Source organism: Vulpes vulpes, chromosome 2 (genome assembly GCF_048418805.1).
Source record: "Vulpes vulpes isolate BD-2025 chromosome 2, VulVul3, whole genome shotgun sequence".
NCBI classification, from domain to species: Eukaryota; Metazoa; Chordata; class Mammalia; order Carnivora; family Canidae; genus Vulpes; species Vulpes vulpes.
In genome coordinates, this window is record NC_132781.1 from 77,180,621 (window position 1) to 77,194,968 (window position 14,348).

The window sequence follows — 14,348 nt, forward strand, 5'->3', positions numbered from 1 at the left end:
GTATGGGCTCCCTGGAGAAGACTGGGACTTCTAAGGCACCTTGGCTCTTTGAGAAAGAGTGATAGATGAGCGATGTCTGCACGCACATGCAGTGAGGGACGTCAGAATGGGAATACTCGCCACCCCCAAAGGACAGTCTCCAATCTGGATCCAAATTCTGGCTCCTTGTCACTCCTCCTAAGTGAATTTAGGGAAGTCTTAAGCTCTCTCACAACCTCCTGAGCAGTTTAACCTTTGGAGTGTTAGATAAATATTTTAACAAGGAAGTGATGATCGCTAAACCTAGCAATCCTAGCACATAGAGGTATTTTATGTTCACTGATTTTAAGACAGGACAGAGTGGGGGATGAGGAGGAGACATACGAACCAAAATAATGACCGTACAAGACAGAAGAGATTTTAAGAGCAGTAAGTATGAGTAACGCCATGGGAATCGAAAGCCATCTTCCAACTGAGATCATTTCCCTGGTCTTGAAAGGTGGCAGCTGAAAGGAAAGGAACAGACAATATGAAGTCTGAATGGGTGGAGGCAGAAAGAGTGGGGCATATTCATGGGTATATGGTAATGTAAGAGAAGCCAGGAAGGAAGGCTTGATCAAGGACAGGGAGCCCTGCATTCCTGGCTAAAAAGTTGGAATTTTAATAAAACACAGAAATCTCCATAGCAAAGTCAAATTTCACAGCAAACTAGTGCGATATTGTTTGCATTTGGGGGAAAAAAAACAACTAGAAGCAAATGTTGACAGTACCGTTCCACATGGGATACCAGCTGGGTTATGCTGGTACAGGAGCATCTTCTTTGTTCCTAGTAAGCCTAACTAGTCTTGACAAAAGTTAGCATTTGTGAGCACTATTTATGTATTAGGCATATGAATGTGGTGTCGACAGCTTCACATTAGTACATTGAGGCAGATCATACTATTATGGAAACTAAGATTTCAAGAGCCGATCTGCCCAATATCACGCATTTTAGTAAGTGGTCAAGACAAGGCTGGAACCAGGACTTGAGCCCAGGTTTAGCCAGGACATCAAGCACCTTGATGCTACTGTGTGATTAGAAGCTGAGCCGGTTGACAGACACATGAAAAATGCTCCACATCACTCGGCATCAGGGAAATACAAATCAAAATCACAATGAGGTACTACTTCACACCAGACAGAATGACTAAAATTCGCCAAGTCAGGAGAGGACCGATGCTGGCGAGGACGCAGAGGAAGGTGAGCCCTCTTGCACTGTTGGTGGGAATGCAAGCTGGTGCAGCCACTCTGGAGAGTAGTATGGAGGAGGTTCCTCAAAATGTTGACGATAGAGCTACCCTATGACCCAGAAATTGCACTACTGGGTATTTACCCCGAAGACACAAACGTAGTGATCCAAAGGGGCACCCACATCCCAATGTTTATAGCAGCAATGTCCACAATAGCCAAACTATGAAAAGAGCCCAGATGTCTATTGAAAGATGAATAGATAAAGAAGAGGTGGGATATATACAATGGACTACTACTCAACCATCAAAAAATGAAACCTTGCTATTTGCAATGATGTGGATGGAACTAGAAGGCTCAGAGAAAACAATTATATGATCTCATTTGCATGTGGAATTTAAGAAACAAAACAGGATCAGAGGGAAAGAAAGGAAAAAATAAAACAGGATGAAATCAGAGAGGGAGACAAACCATAAGAGACTCACTCTTAAGTACAGGAAACAAACAGGGTCACTGGAGAGGAGAGGGGTGTGGGGGAATGGGGTAACTGGGGGATGGGCATTAAGGAGGGCACAGGATGTAATGAGTACGGGTATTATATAAGACTGATGAATCATTGCTCTCCCTCTGAAACCAATAATACATTATATGTTAATTGAATTTAAAGAAAATTGAAAAGAATTAAAAAGAAAGGAGAAAAGCTGGGGCCAGTCAGGGAACTAACTAGAGCCTAATAACACAGGGGCTGTCGACGGGCTTTTAACTCAAGATTTCACACAACGAAAAAGTCTAAATAACACTGAAAACATTCAGAAAGAAAGGACTTCTTTGTTTTGTGGTCAATTAGCATTCATTCCTGTCTGTAATATAATAATGGAAAAAGCTTGGCAGAAATGTGGGTGCTTTCACAGAAAATTGAAGTGTTCCTGGCCACACCATTCCCTCCGTAAAAGGATTCTTCTTCATTGTAGGTCGCACCTTTCACCTTTCTTCCTTTTCCTTTCTGGAGAGAACTTCTGTAGGTTTGGACGCCACGTCAATAAAGAAAATCAAAACTGATGGTGTTTTATGTGCCTAACTCATTTTTAGGAGGATTCTGTGGTTCAGGGTTGTTGTTTGTTTCAAGATGGGAGGACTCGCAGGCCCTGGACAGGTTTCCCTGGTCTGGACAGTATTTCCTAATCACAAAGGATGCTCCGGCCACAGGACAGGACCCAACTAATTGGCACAAATCACCTTCCTCCAAGCAAGAGACAGAGCTTAACTGTTCCAGAAGCAAGTGAGAGTAATGGTTGAAGGGTAGAGCATGAACATCTCATGATGGACCAAAACTCTTTTCAAAATCCAAGCCAACAAGAACACACACCAGTGTCTTGGGAGTCCTCATGTCAACCCTGTGGATTACTTTACAGTTCACGTTCATTTTTAGGCAATCTCTTTCAGGAGGAAACATGCCAGTTATATCAGACTGAACCACATGAAATTGCTATTTAGCTATCATTTTGCCCACAAAAACGGTCATTTCACACAAATCAACCTAATTATAATCATAGCAATGCGTAGTATTCTCAAAATGTTTCCTATATTTATTTTTCAATTTACACGGGGACACTGGGTTGCAAAAATAAAAGGAGAAAATACAGCACATACTAAATTCTTAATATATCTGTTGAATCTTCAAGTATATAAATCCTAGTGATGCGACGGCCTTGCTCAGATCCTAGGCCCGCCAGGAACAAACTTTCTAATGTCAGAGTGAATGCACTTTAACACTCTGAGGTTGGGTTTCACTAAGCTTGAAGAAATAACCAAACAATTCCACTTGATTTATATATGTACATTTTTATTAGAATTCTTCAGAACTGTCAACAATTGGACAACATACCAGGAAGAAAAAAAAAAAAAACACATGGAATACCAACATCCTTTAAACTTGCACCGCTTACTTATTTACACATAAAGTTACTGTATATATAAAAAATATTTTCAAGGACTCATGGGCTTAGGAATATTCAAAAGACATTATTGCTACATTTCAATATTTACAAAAAAAGCCATAAAATAATTTCAAACATTAAGCCACTGCAAAGAAATATCCGATGTAAAAAAAAATTATAAAAATATAAACTTTCAAGAATATCCAAGACAAAACTCTCAGTGAAGTGCCCCTGAAGTACCTAGACATCTACAATTAACAACCACTTTTCTTACCATAATCAAAGTCAATAGAAACACAAAGGAAAGTTTCTGACAAAGGAGAGCAAACAGCGACAATCTCTTACGTGACGACAAAACCCCAAAACCTGTTACCTTTGGAAAGGTGCAAGAGTATAGAACTCCAGTGCAAATGGTTACTTCCAGATAAATGACCACAATTCTCTAAAATGTAGTCTAAGGGACCCAGGAGGGGGAACCATGAAGGCAGCATACCTGAATCTCGCAGGACAACACACGAACCTTACCGCAAACACGTGGACCTCTGACAGTTGGGCAGTGAGTTTTTTTTTTTTTTTAAAGTGAACTCTAAGAATAATATCCAGGCTACAGCATAAAGGGTAAAATTTAAATATGCTTTAGCGGGAAAGTAGCCTTAGGTCTAAGGAATGGGTACAGTATATTGAGTCTAAACAACAGAGTGCTTGAAGTGTAGGTGGACTGCAAAAAAATATTTAAGCACTCTGCTTCCTATATGGACGCTATGTAAGCTTTTGGGAAGCTCCTCTAGACAGCTAGGTTCAGAGAAATGAGCAGTACTGATGATAAAAGCCAAGCTACTCTTGGGCTCAAGGCAAAGAACACCCCCCCAAATATTTTTCTACAAGCACACACATACGCATACACGCGCACACACACACTTATATAGGTACTGGCCCGGTGTCCAGGACATGCCTGCAGTTGGAGGCTGGATCTAAATTTAATTTCTGGCTACCGAAGAATCCGAACTAAAAGAGCACTGTATCGTCACTCCCGCGGGAGTCATGCAGTAGTAAATCAAGTCACTTTTTCAAACGGCATCAAATCCATTGAGCGCAATGCCATTCTTTCTGAAGCTGGTAGGCTTGTTCTGGAGAATCTGCAGAGCAAGTTCATAGACTACAAAAGGAGATTTTTGTGAAGATTGTGCTTGGCAATTATGTATTTTTTTTTTTTTCCTTAAAAAAGAAAAAAAGAAAAAAGAAAAGAAAAAGCACGGTTTCCTTCAATCCTGTCTGGCTCTTCATCTATTTCTACAACACAGCAGACTTGAGCCAGGGTCGTATCCAGAAACTACATCTTGTGGGTCCCCGCCCCCCTTCAAATATAGGAACATGTACAATTTATAGATGAGTATATACAGATGCTGGCTGGGGAGGCCTTCTCTCCAATTCTCAGCGTCCTAATAGCAAACTCTATTTACAAACCAGGTCAGTAGTACAAAGGCTCATGCACAGCAGCGAGTCTTTATTCATGCTCAGGGAGCATTTTTCCATGGCCTATGTCTCATTCCCAGCATGAAATACTAGATTTCTTAAGCCCAGACATTCATAAGCTTCTGCCCTTTGTTCTAATAACATTCCATTTTCCACATCAAGAGATCAGGTTTCAGCTTCTAATCTTGCTGCATCATCATATCATTATGGATGGTTAGGAGGCCCAAAGGCGACCACTGCCATTTATTCAAATAAACTATCAACTGTGCTTTTCAAACAGAAACTGGAGAAGCCTTGGAAAGGACTCGGGGTGTCTAGCCCATTCCATCCTCCCTTGCTCCAAGTCTGTATTATTTTTTTTTCATTAATGGGGGCTGCCTTGCTATTGGGAATACAATATGCAGTCTGAACTCTTACAACAGGATGGTGGCTGATGACAAAAGTCACTGGCCACTAGTTAGAGTGTGCTTGTAAAGAGGGAGGGACAGAGGGGTGTCCGCTACCCTGGAATAGGATGCAAGCCGAAGGAGGACAGAATAACCAGTATAGGAACCAAAAGAACAGGGATCGCTCTTGTTGGGGAGACCCCCGGCACTCCTCCTGCTTCACACATCTTCGTGTACCAGCAGAGGCTGGGTGGAAGACGCGCTGCTGCCCACGGAATTGATCCGCACGGAATGGTCCACCACGGGGCGCTCTGGGTTGGGGCTGCAGTTCGCGAGGTTGGAATAAATCTGAGGAAAACAAGTCCACAGTTAATATGCCAGTCCCCACAACGGACACAGCAACCAGGGGGGGGCACATCTGCATTCTCAGATCACAAATAACTCACAAAGCTTCTTAAGGAGAAGAGATTTACAAGACTTTCACAGCCAAAACCCCATATTGATGAAAGAAAATATAAGCTTTGTCTTATTCTTCGTTTCCCCCAAGGTCTGATGCATAAGAAGTGATGGCCAAAAAAAAAAATTTACTTTTTTGCTGGGACACATATGGAAACAAGTACTATCTAACCTATTAAATGGGTTTCTAAACCTCTGTAGCCAACTATAACCCAATGGCTGATGTCATTTACTGGGGAATGGGTGGCCTTCCCAGGGGCCCTCTGCTGAGAATTAAACATATAGGTGGGGAATGCTGTTTAATTTGAAACATGCTCTGACACCCAAAAAGAGCAAGCTTTAACCCCAAAATACCAGTGGTATGCTTTTAGAAAGGATAGCTCCAGGCCAATCCATCCAAAAAGCAGCTTTAAAAAAATCTGAGTTAAAGTAAGGATCACTAATTCTTCCGTAAGAGGGGGAGGAGAAATAATGGATTTGAGTTTTTGAATTCCACCCCTGCCCCCCCAAATCACTGGCAGGGATCTCCCAAACTCAAAAAGCTCTTCATGCTATATGGCTTGTGGGCATGACAGCTAGCTGCCATTTCTGGCTATGCTTGTTTGAGCAGAAGGCTTATTTCACTGCTGTAACAAGCTGTCTTTTCTGTGCTTTTATTCTAGTTCATGTTACCCCAACCGTCCCAAGGCTGAATGGCCCGGACACGTGAGGCAGAGACCACGCCGACCCCATGATCAGCATTTGGGGTGGGGAGGAACCATGGCAAATCTGTATGGCAGGCTCAGGACAGGGGTTGGCCCGGAAGAACCTGTTTCATTGCCTTCCTAGACTCCCCGAAGCCCAGTACACTGCTTAAGCCAAGGAGAGAAGGGGTGGATAACAGAACCCCCCGAGCCTGAGAACCCCAGGAGAAAGCAGGGAGGTTCTATGGCTGGCGGGAATGAACTCACATGATTGGTGCTATCTGAAATCTGCTTCTCAATTAGCTGCACGATCTGCTTGAACGTCGGCCTTTTCAGGGGATCAGCATCCCAGCACGTCTTCATGATGTCATACCTGCAGAGCGAGGACCATTTCCTGTCACTCCTCAACGCCCTTAGCCTGGCTTCTCATGGTGCACGGTGTCATGCGACAGTCTCAAAAATAATTCCAGGGCCATGCAAACTGGACGTATCATGCATGAACTAAAACACCGTGCATGTGAAAGGCTGCTGAAACTTTCTGCATATTTGGTGACAAGAGATTATGAAAAGAAGCTACAAAAATGACATTTGATCACGACACGTCATAGGAAGGAACCAGGAGACACTGCTGTTTCAAACCATGAAACCCTAGTGAAAACCCTCAACACTCAGGTTTCGGTCTTTGAAAAGGAAAATAAAAGGGGAAGCATGATCTGAAGGAAATATCTCGGCCCTTACATTTCAGCAGGTGCATGCTCAGGGCTGAGCATCCGGAACCCTTCCTTGATCATCTTGTAGAACTTTGAATCGACTGGCATCCCAGGGTAGGGGCTGCTTCCTGAGGCACAAACGGTTTGCAAATCAGCATTAATAATAAGCAAGCAGGACCCTGCTAACCCCTTAAAGAAGAGCTCTCGCCCAACCAAGGTGCCTTTGCCCAGGCGTTTTACCTAAAGAGAAGAGCTCCCACAGAAAAATCCCATAGGACCAGACATCACTTTCAAATGTGTACACACAGTTGAAAATGCTCTCAGGGGCCATCCACTTCACAGGTAGCCGAGCCTGTAATGGAAGCACAACAGATCCGGCAATGTTAATTAAGAAGCTCAAAAAAAAAGAATAGAAAGTATTCCTACAGACATCGCTCCAGCTGAGGGGGTGAGGGTGAGAAGGTGACGGCCATCTCACAAAGGCCTTTTACCCTATGACCTCAGAGGACTCCTCCCCACTTCTGAAATAGGTGGCTCACATGGTACTACCCTCATCTTCAAGATGGGGACATTGAAGGACACCTGGGTGGCTCAGTTTGTTAAGTGTCTGCCTTCGGCTCAGGTCATGATCTCGGGGTCCTAGGATCAAGTCCCACATGGCACTTTCCGGCTCAGTGGGGAGTCAGTTTCTCCCTCTGCAACCCCCACTCTGCTCATGCTGTCTCTCCCTCTCAATTTCTCTCTTACAAAATCTGTAAAAAAGGCGGGGGGGGGGCACCCTGAGTCCATACAGCATGGTGGTTAAGAGCACAGATGTCAGAGACAGACACACGGGTTCTATTCTTGGCTCCACCACTGGCCTTGATTAACACAGATTTGTTAGTTGCCACTGAATATGTTTTCCCTTTTTTCCTTAATAAGAGAAACATGGTCCTCCTACAATAAAAACTATACATTCCCAGCTCCTTTGCGGCTTAGCAGAGCCATGTGACTCAGGGTCAGGTCATCTGTTGGAAGATAAGAGACTTCTAATAAGACGTGATAAGAGACCACTAAGTGGGAAGTATGATATGGCAGGTGCAGGGAAGCCTTCTTAAGACATGGCTGGCGTGTGCCCTTTGCTCTTTTCCTTCTTGTCCCTCCTCCATCCTACCTCTGACTCTGGTGGCTGGCTATCTGGTGGCCATCGTGGCCCAAGGAGGGCCACACCAGCGATGGTAAGAAAATAGAAGAGTAGATGGACTTGGTCCCTAGTGCTTCACAGAAGCTCTACACCTGCCCTGGCCTATGGCTACGACACTTCTTTGACTCTTCTTTTGGGTTTTCTCTCACATGAAACCCAAACTATCCTTTACAAATACATTGCAAACGTCACTTAAGTATCTGTAAGTAAGCCTCAATATGTTCTTGTGTCAAGAAGAAATAACGTTTCAAATTTCATGAGTCATTTTGCGGGTTAAATGAGATCGTGTGGGTGGCCAAAGGTGCTTAGCACAGTACTGCTGACTCACTAATCTCTAAGCAATTGCCTCGCATAAGCAGACACACAATGAACAGTAGGGGCTTATGGTGACCATGACTATTCCAAGGTGGCGAGCGGCAGTTCGGGTTTTAAATTCAACAGCTGAACCTCACATCCCAAACCCTTTCTGCTAAAATTGAGCCAAACTTGCTGTGACTATTCCTCTTATAGACACTGTGGGTTCTTGGATCTTAATCTACCATAAAAAGCTACATCAATCCTTCTCTTAATCCATTTAGGGTTGAAAACTGGGAAGACCATCTTTTTTATAGCGTTAAAGTTATTTTAGCCAGCAGGAAAAAATAAAGTAAGAAAGAGAGCAAGTGGGTGCCTTGGTGGCTCAGTGGTTGAGCATCTGCCTTCAGCTCAGGTCGTGACCCCAGGGTCACGATCAAGTCCCGCATCGGGCTCCCCATAAGGAGCCTGCTTCTCCCTCTGCCTGTGTCTCGCCTCTCTCTGTGTCTCTCATGAATAAATAAATAAAATATTTTTAAAAGATAGGAAAAAAGCCTTCTAGTATCCCCTTCCCAGATTTTATGCTCGTAGTCCCATGGGGGCTCTTAACCTGAGACCTACTACCGGTGTCTTGGGTTCAGGGGCCTGTGAAAGACCTTTCTGAGAAACCGACACAGGGACATCTCAGTGACTGGATATAGTGAATTTGGGGTGGTAACAAGCTGTGTGAGCTTGGTGAGGAGAGATTTGTAATTGGTTAGTTCAATGGCCCTGAGCTGGAGCCCCCGATCTTGAAGCCAGGTGGGACCTAACCCATCCTTTTTCATTCCAACTATGGTCACTAACCAGTAACAAGCTAGTAAGAAGCTGCAGCCTAACAACCACTGTCATGATTATTTATATTCCAAATCAGCCATCTATAAAGAACAGTTCGGAAGAACAAGTGCCATGTATTAGCTGCAACGTGGCTGGCACTGTTTTAAGCACTTCACATAGATTAACTCATTTAATCCTCACAACGTGATGAGTCAGGTGACAGTTATTATTCCCAAGAGGAGGAAAACAAGCAAAGTTGAGAGGCACTGGGTAATTCTTGCCAAATAATAACACACAGCCACTTAACGATGGAACCAGATTCAAACTGGGGTAGACTGGGTCCTGAACCTGCTGCCTTCCTCCTCGTGCCCTTCATTCTTTCTTCCAATACTGCATGGACCAGAATGGAGAGAACTTGCTTCCATTAACCCTCATAATGATGGAACCTAGTTTTAGAAGAGGTTTATTCGAAATGCATGCATTGAGGGGCACCTGGGTGGCTCAGTGGATGAAGCATCTGCCTTCAGCTCAGGTCATGATCCCGGGGTCCTGGGGTCGAACCCCTGCATCAGGCTCCCTGCTCGGGCTATTTCTCCCTCAGCCCCTCCCCCTTGCTGGTGCTCTCTCTCAAATAAATAAATAAATTAATTAATTAATTAATCAAACAAGGAAAGAAATACATGATTTGATCAGGAAGTAAAGCCAGCAGCATTTCTACAAAACCAAGTCAAGTACAGAGATGCCATGGTGATGGAGGAGAAAATATTACATTATCATAAGGCACATAAATAGTTACCTCCAGAAATAAATCTGGACTGGGGAAATGGGCCTGGGCAAATAGATGTAGAAGAATACATAGATACAGGACTATATGGCTTCCCATACTAATGGGACGTTGCTCTGGAGATCGTGGGCTCTGGTTTCAGCCTTTACCGACCTGTGTCATCTCAGACTTAGCTGATGCTTATTACTAAAATATATAAAATAGACTGAGTTTTAGTTTCTCCAACGCTGAAAATGTGAAGACACTGCACTCCAATGCCAGGGGCTTGTTCTGATGCTACATGGAGAATTGGCAGGGACATAAAGCACTTTGAAATAAAATCACTATGTTCTCTAACCCAATTATTACTTACGAACCTATTTAATATGCTCTCTATTGATTAGAAGATCCAACATTCTACATACCTAATTCTGAACATTATCTTAGATTTTAATCTTTTGCGCATAGCATGTCAATCTCCAAGTTAAAATTCCCCTGCTGTGACCTTCAGGCCCACATTTGTTTCACTTGAACAAAATAGAGTTCATTGCTATTCTCAGGCTATAATGAAAATTAAGGCTATTTCTGTTTCCTTCACATGCCCCATAATTACACAATTAGAATTAGGAATTCTATTATCGGAATGTTAGTTGTAGTAATGTTCAGCCTACCATGCAAATTTTGCTGAAGTACACTTAATTTGACTGCTAAAATACATGGTATCTCAAAGGTAGGATTTGCATTAGGAAACTCATAAAAAGCAATTCTTAGAAAAACTTGAAACTAAAATCCTTCACTGGACTGTCAAGCAGAGTGGGTACTCACGTTTCCTTTGACCACATAATTAGAATCATTCTTGATGTCTCTGGCTAGACCAAAATCACAAATCTTTGTGATTCGACCATGAGTAAGGAGGATATTTCTAGCAGCCAAGTCTCTGTGAATACACTATTAGGAGAGTGGGAGAGAAAAAGAAAACCATTTACATTTATTTTAAACTCTTCAAGAATGAAAACTCTGTTCAACACGAGAATGCTGCTATGTCACACAAATCCAGTACCTTGGCTTTGCCTTGAAACTCTTCGGTGCACCAAAAATAAAGATCTAAATTATGCTCTGAATGATGTTCAAAATTTGTGTTTCACATCGTTTAGGACCTTAATTACGATAATCACTTTCCAAACCAACTCGAATAAATTTTTTTTCTTCTTATGACTTGCTTTCATTCATAGGAAAATACATTATAAATAGTCGTATCATATTTTTTAAACCAAAACCTCATTTTTCATGCTTCTCTTTGAATGTCCTTTTATAGAGTTTTTAAAATGTCTTTGCAACTCCAATTTGATGTCTCCCGAGGACACAGGGAAGAGGCTCTTTATTTCAGCCATCCTATATCCCTCTTTTAGTTTCGTAATTGTTTGGAAATGTCACCAATGACACTTAAGGGTAGGATCTGTTCCCTCCTCCTGGTCTGCTAGTCTCATTTGCTACTGAATTCCTCTCACCCTTCCAGAGACCATGTTCCTTGCTTTGGTTCCTTCGTTCTCTTCCCATTTCTACCTTTGTCCCAAATGCTTATTATTCTCTCCGATTCCTTATTCCCCCACACTTCATGAAGCCACACGATATCTGAGGCCCCTCTTCAACAAGACCCAAGCACGTGCTTCACCAAGCACTGCAATTGCATGAGGTACCTCCTCCCTTTGCTGATGAAACCATTCTCTATTTTCTAAGAGCAGCTCCTGTATTCTAAGAGCCAGGATTTTTAAATGAATTTGCTGCATTAAAAAAAAAAAATTCATAGAAAGTTCATTTAGACAGGCTTACACTTTAAAGCTTATAAATGAGAATAGGAATTCCAAAAAGATAGCGGTTGGAACATGAAGAAATGAAATTTCCCCTGTTTTAGGTTACCACACTTCAAAACGACACTGTGCATTCTAACTATGAACTCTAAAATGCGCCGCTGGGGTTAGGGGGTTTTGGGGGTTGGCACGGCGCGGGGGGGTGGTGGCAATACTCCTCGAGAACCACTTCCACTCACATTCTTCGAGGCCAGGAATGCCATGCCCTTGGCCACCTGGTAAGAAAAGCTCAGCAAGTCCTCTAGATCTAGAGCCAACTCATCATCTTCCATGATGGCGGGAGTCACATCTCTTTCTATGTATGAGCCTGTTAGGAGAAGAAGGACTTTCTTAGCAATTAAGCCTCAAAACTTGGAAAACAGAAGACAGCACAACAACAATACCAAAGGTTGGTAATAAGGAACTGATGTGACCGCGCAGGCAAGTCACCCACCTAGCGTTGAGGAAAGTTAAGTGCCCAAGCACCAAGTTAATATTCACAGGCTGGGGCTTCAGGGGAGAAGGATGGTGGATAAATACACAAATCTCCTATTATTTTCTTTTTGATGTGTAAAATACATAGTTGATACACATATATCTTCATTCGTGCAGTGAGATGCTCCTATACGATAACGAACACTCTCTCACCCCAATGCTCACTTGGAAACCTGACCTGCCACTGACCAGTGGCTTTGCCATCGGGCCCTCCTAGAAAGGAGAACCAGGGGAATCCCTGGGTGGCTCAGCGGTTTGGCGCCTGCCTTTGGCCCAGGGCGCGATTCTGGAGTCCCGGGATCGAGTCCCGCGTCAGGCTCCCGGCGTGGGGCCTGCTTCTCCCTCCTCCTGTCTCTGCCTCTCTCTCTCTCTATGACTATCATAAATAAATAAAATAAAATAAAAATTTAAATAAAAAAAAAAAAAAAAGAAAGGAGAACCAGTCACTATGGGGCATGGTAATGTATTTCCCAGCAGTATGAGTAAGCCTTTGTAAATGAAGCTGTTTTTATTATTTGATAGGTACCCACCTATTCTTGCAGATCTCCTTTTGTCTGCCTTGGTTGGCACAACGTAAGAAACGCCGGGTTTCATGTCCATGTATTCATTAGTACTGTCGCTGCTGTGAGAGATGAAATATCCATCCATCAAATTATGACTGAATAAAATGGGAAAATGGGGGAGTTCCCATGGGGCAAGCTCTATCTCCCCACTGCCTTTTTACGTAAGAGGCTGATTTTATTCAGAGAAAGTATTACTAGGTTTGAATGAAGAAAAGCTTGTTCATTATACAGGAGTTTTTAATATTCAACATCAGGGCCCGATGCCCAGGAATGAGACGGTCTCTTTTGTGTTCATAGATGGGACTCAGGTTAGAAATGTCCCATCTCTTGACACCAGAGGTGTAATGGGAAACAGAGAACCATAAACAGTATCCCCTGTTCCCTCAAAGTCTCTAAATTAGCCCCAAGAGACAAGATGAAAGACACAAGAAAGACGAGAAGAGCAAGAGCTCTGAGATGTGTGATGGGGAGGAAGGCAGGGATCGCTAACATAGAGCGACTGATGGAAGAAGGTTTAAAAAAACCAAGTTTAGTTCAGATAAACACCAATAATTTGGATGATTTTCTGAACCATCTGGACCTCTTGAATCTGCAACATTTGGCTGGAAAGTCTTCAAGATTTCTAGTACTTCCTGCTTCTGATTAGCATAGAAACACTATGACAACAATCTCCTTCAGAGTGTGCTGGTGGTTCCAGTCCCATATGGGATCCCAAAGCACAAAGAACACGACATCGGATGGAACAATTTGAGCCATTATTTCAGCAAGTTGAAAAACATGTATGGGGCCAAGGTTTTAGAAATAAGGCAAAGTGGCTCATTTATTCACATAAGGAGCATATGCTCTGGAGAAACTAACAAAAGGTGGTTTGTAATGTGTTTTTACTACCACTTGACACTACCCAAGTCTATAGGACTAAAAAAAAAAAGGAAAATGAAAAGGCTTCACCTGGGGTGAAGAAACCCTTTAGTCAAGGGGTACAGAAAAGGTCTTTAAGAAGTAACCACCCATCAATAATAGTTGCTGAGGCCTTCTTGAGGGCCTGGAGCTAAGTTTAAGAAACACAGTCTTGCCATCTCAAAACGTAGGGGACAGAACGAATAGAAAGGAGAGGAAAAAATCCACCACACAACTTCAGAAATATAAAGTATAAGGGATTGGGCATGATGAATAGGATTTCTGTTGGGCTGGGTGCATCTAGGAAATCTTTCTCAACCTTTGGAAAGAACAGGCAAGGCCAGGCAGAGAGGAATCCTATTCTGGTTGTTAAGCCACACTAATTGTTCTTAAAGGAATCTGAAGCTCTTTGTACGTCATTCAAATTCAGAAGGATATTAAAGAGGAAAAGAGATGAAAATAAGGTACAGAATTTTTAAACACGTGCTAGAATCGTGCCTTTTTATAGCATGACTGAGTTTTTTTTTTTTTTTTTTTTAAAAAGAAGGGCAAGGTATACGGAAATAATTCAGCGGTAGATGGTGAGAAACCTACGTGCAGAGATATGTTCAGAGCTCTTTTGCCACTCCGTTAAAGGTT

General features: G+C 42.8%; 1 protein-coding gene across 4 annotated transcripts in view; it reads right to left on the bottom strand.

The window, feature by feature from the left end:
* Positions 1-3,028: 3,028 nt before the first annotated feature.
* The window catches only part of KIT (KIT proto-oncogene, receptor tyrosine kinase), an 83,768-nt gene continuing 72,448 nt past the window's right edge, over positions 3,029-14,348 (bottom strand). For all 4 annotated transcript variants that reach the window (XM_072748986.1, XM_072748983.1, XM_072748984.1 and 1 more), the window contains exons 15-21: positions 12,780-12,871; positions 11,955-12,082; positions 10,733-10,855; positions 7,092-7,203; positions 6,880-6,979; positions 6,409-6,514; positions 3,029-5,350 (exon numbers count right to left, since the gene is read on the bottom strand). In XM_072748986.1, coding sequence (XP_072605087.1) covers positions 5,222-5,350; positions 6,409-6,514; positions 6,880-6,979; positions 7,092-7,203; positions 10,733-10,855; positions 11,955-12,082; positions 12,780-12,871 — 790 coding nt within the window. In that variant the 3' untranslated portion in view covers positions 3,029-5,221. The remainder of the gene's footprint in view (positions 5,351-6,408; positions 6,515-6,879; positions 6,980-7,091; positions 7,204-10,732; positions 10,856-11,954; positions 12,083-12,779; positions 12,872-14,348) is intronic.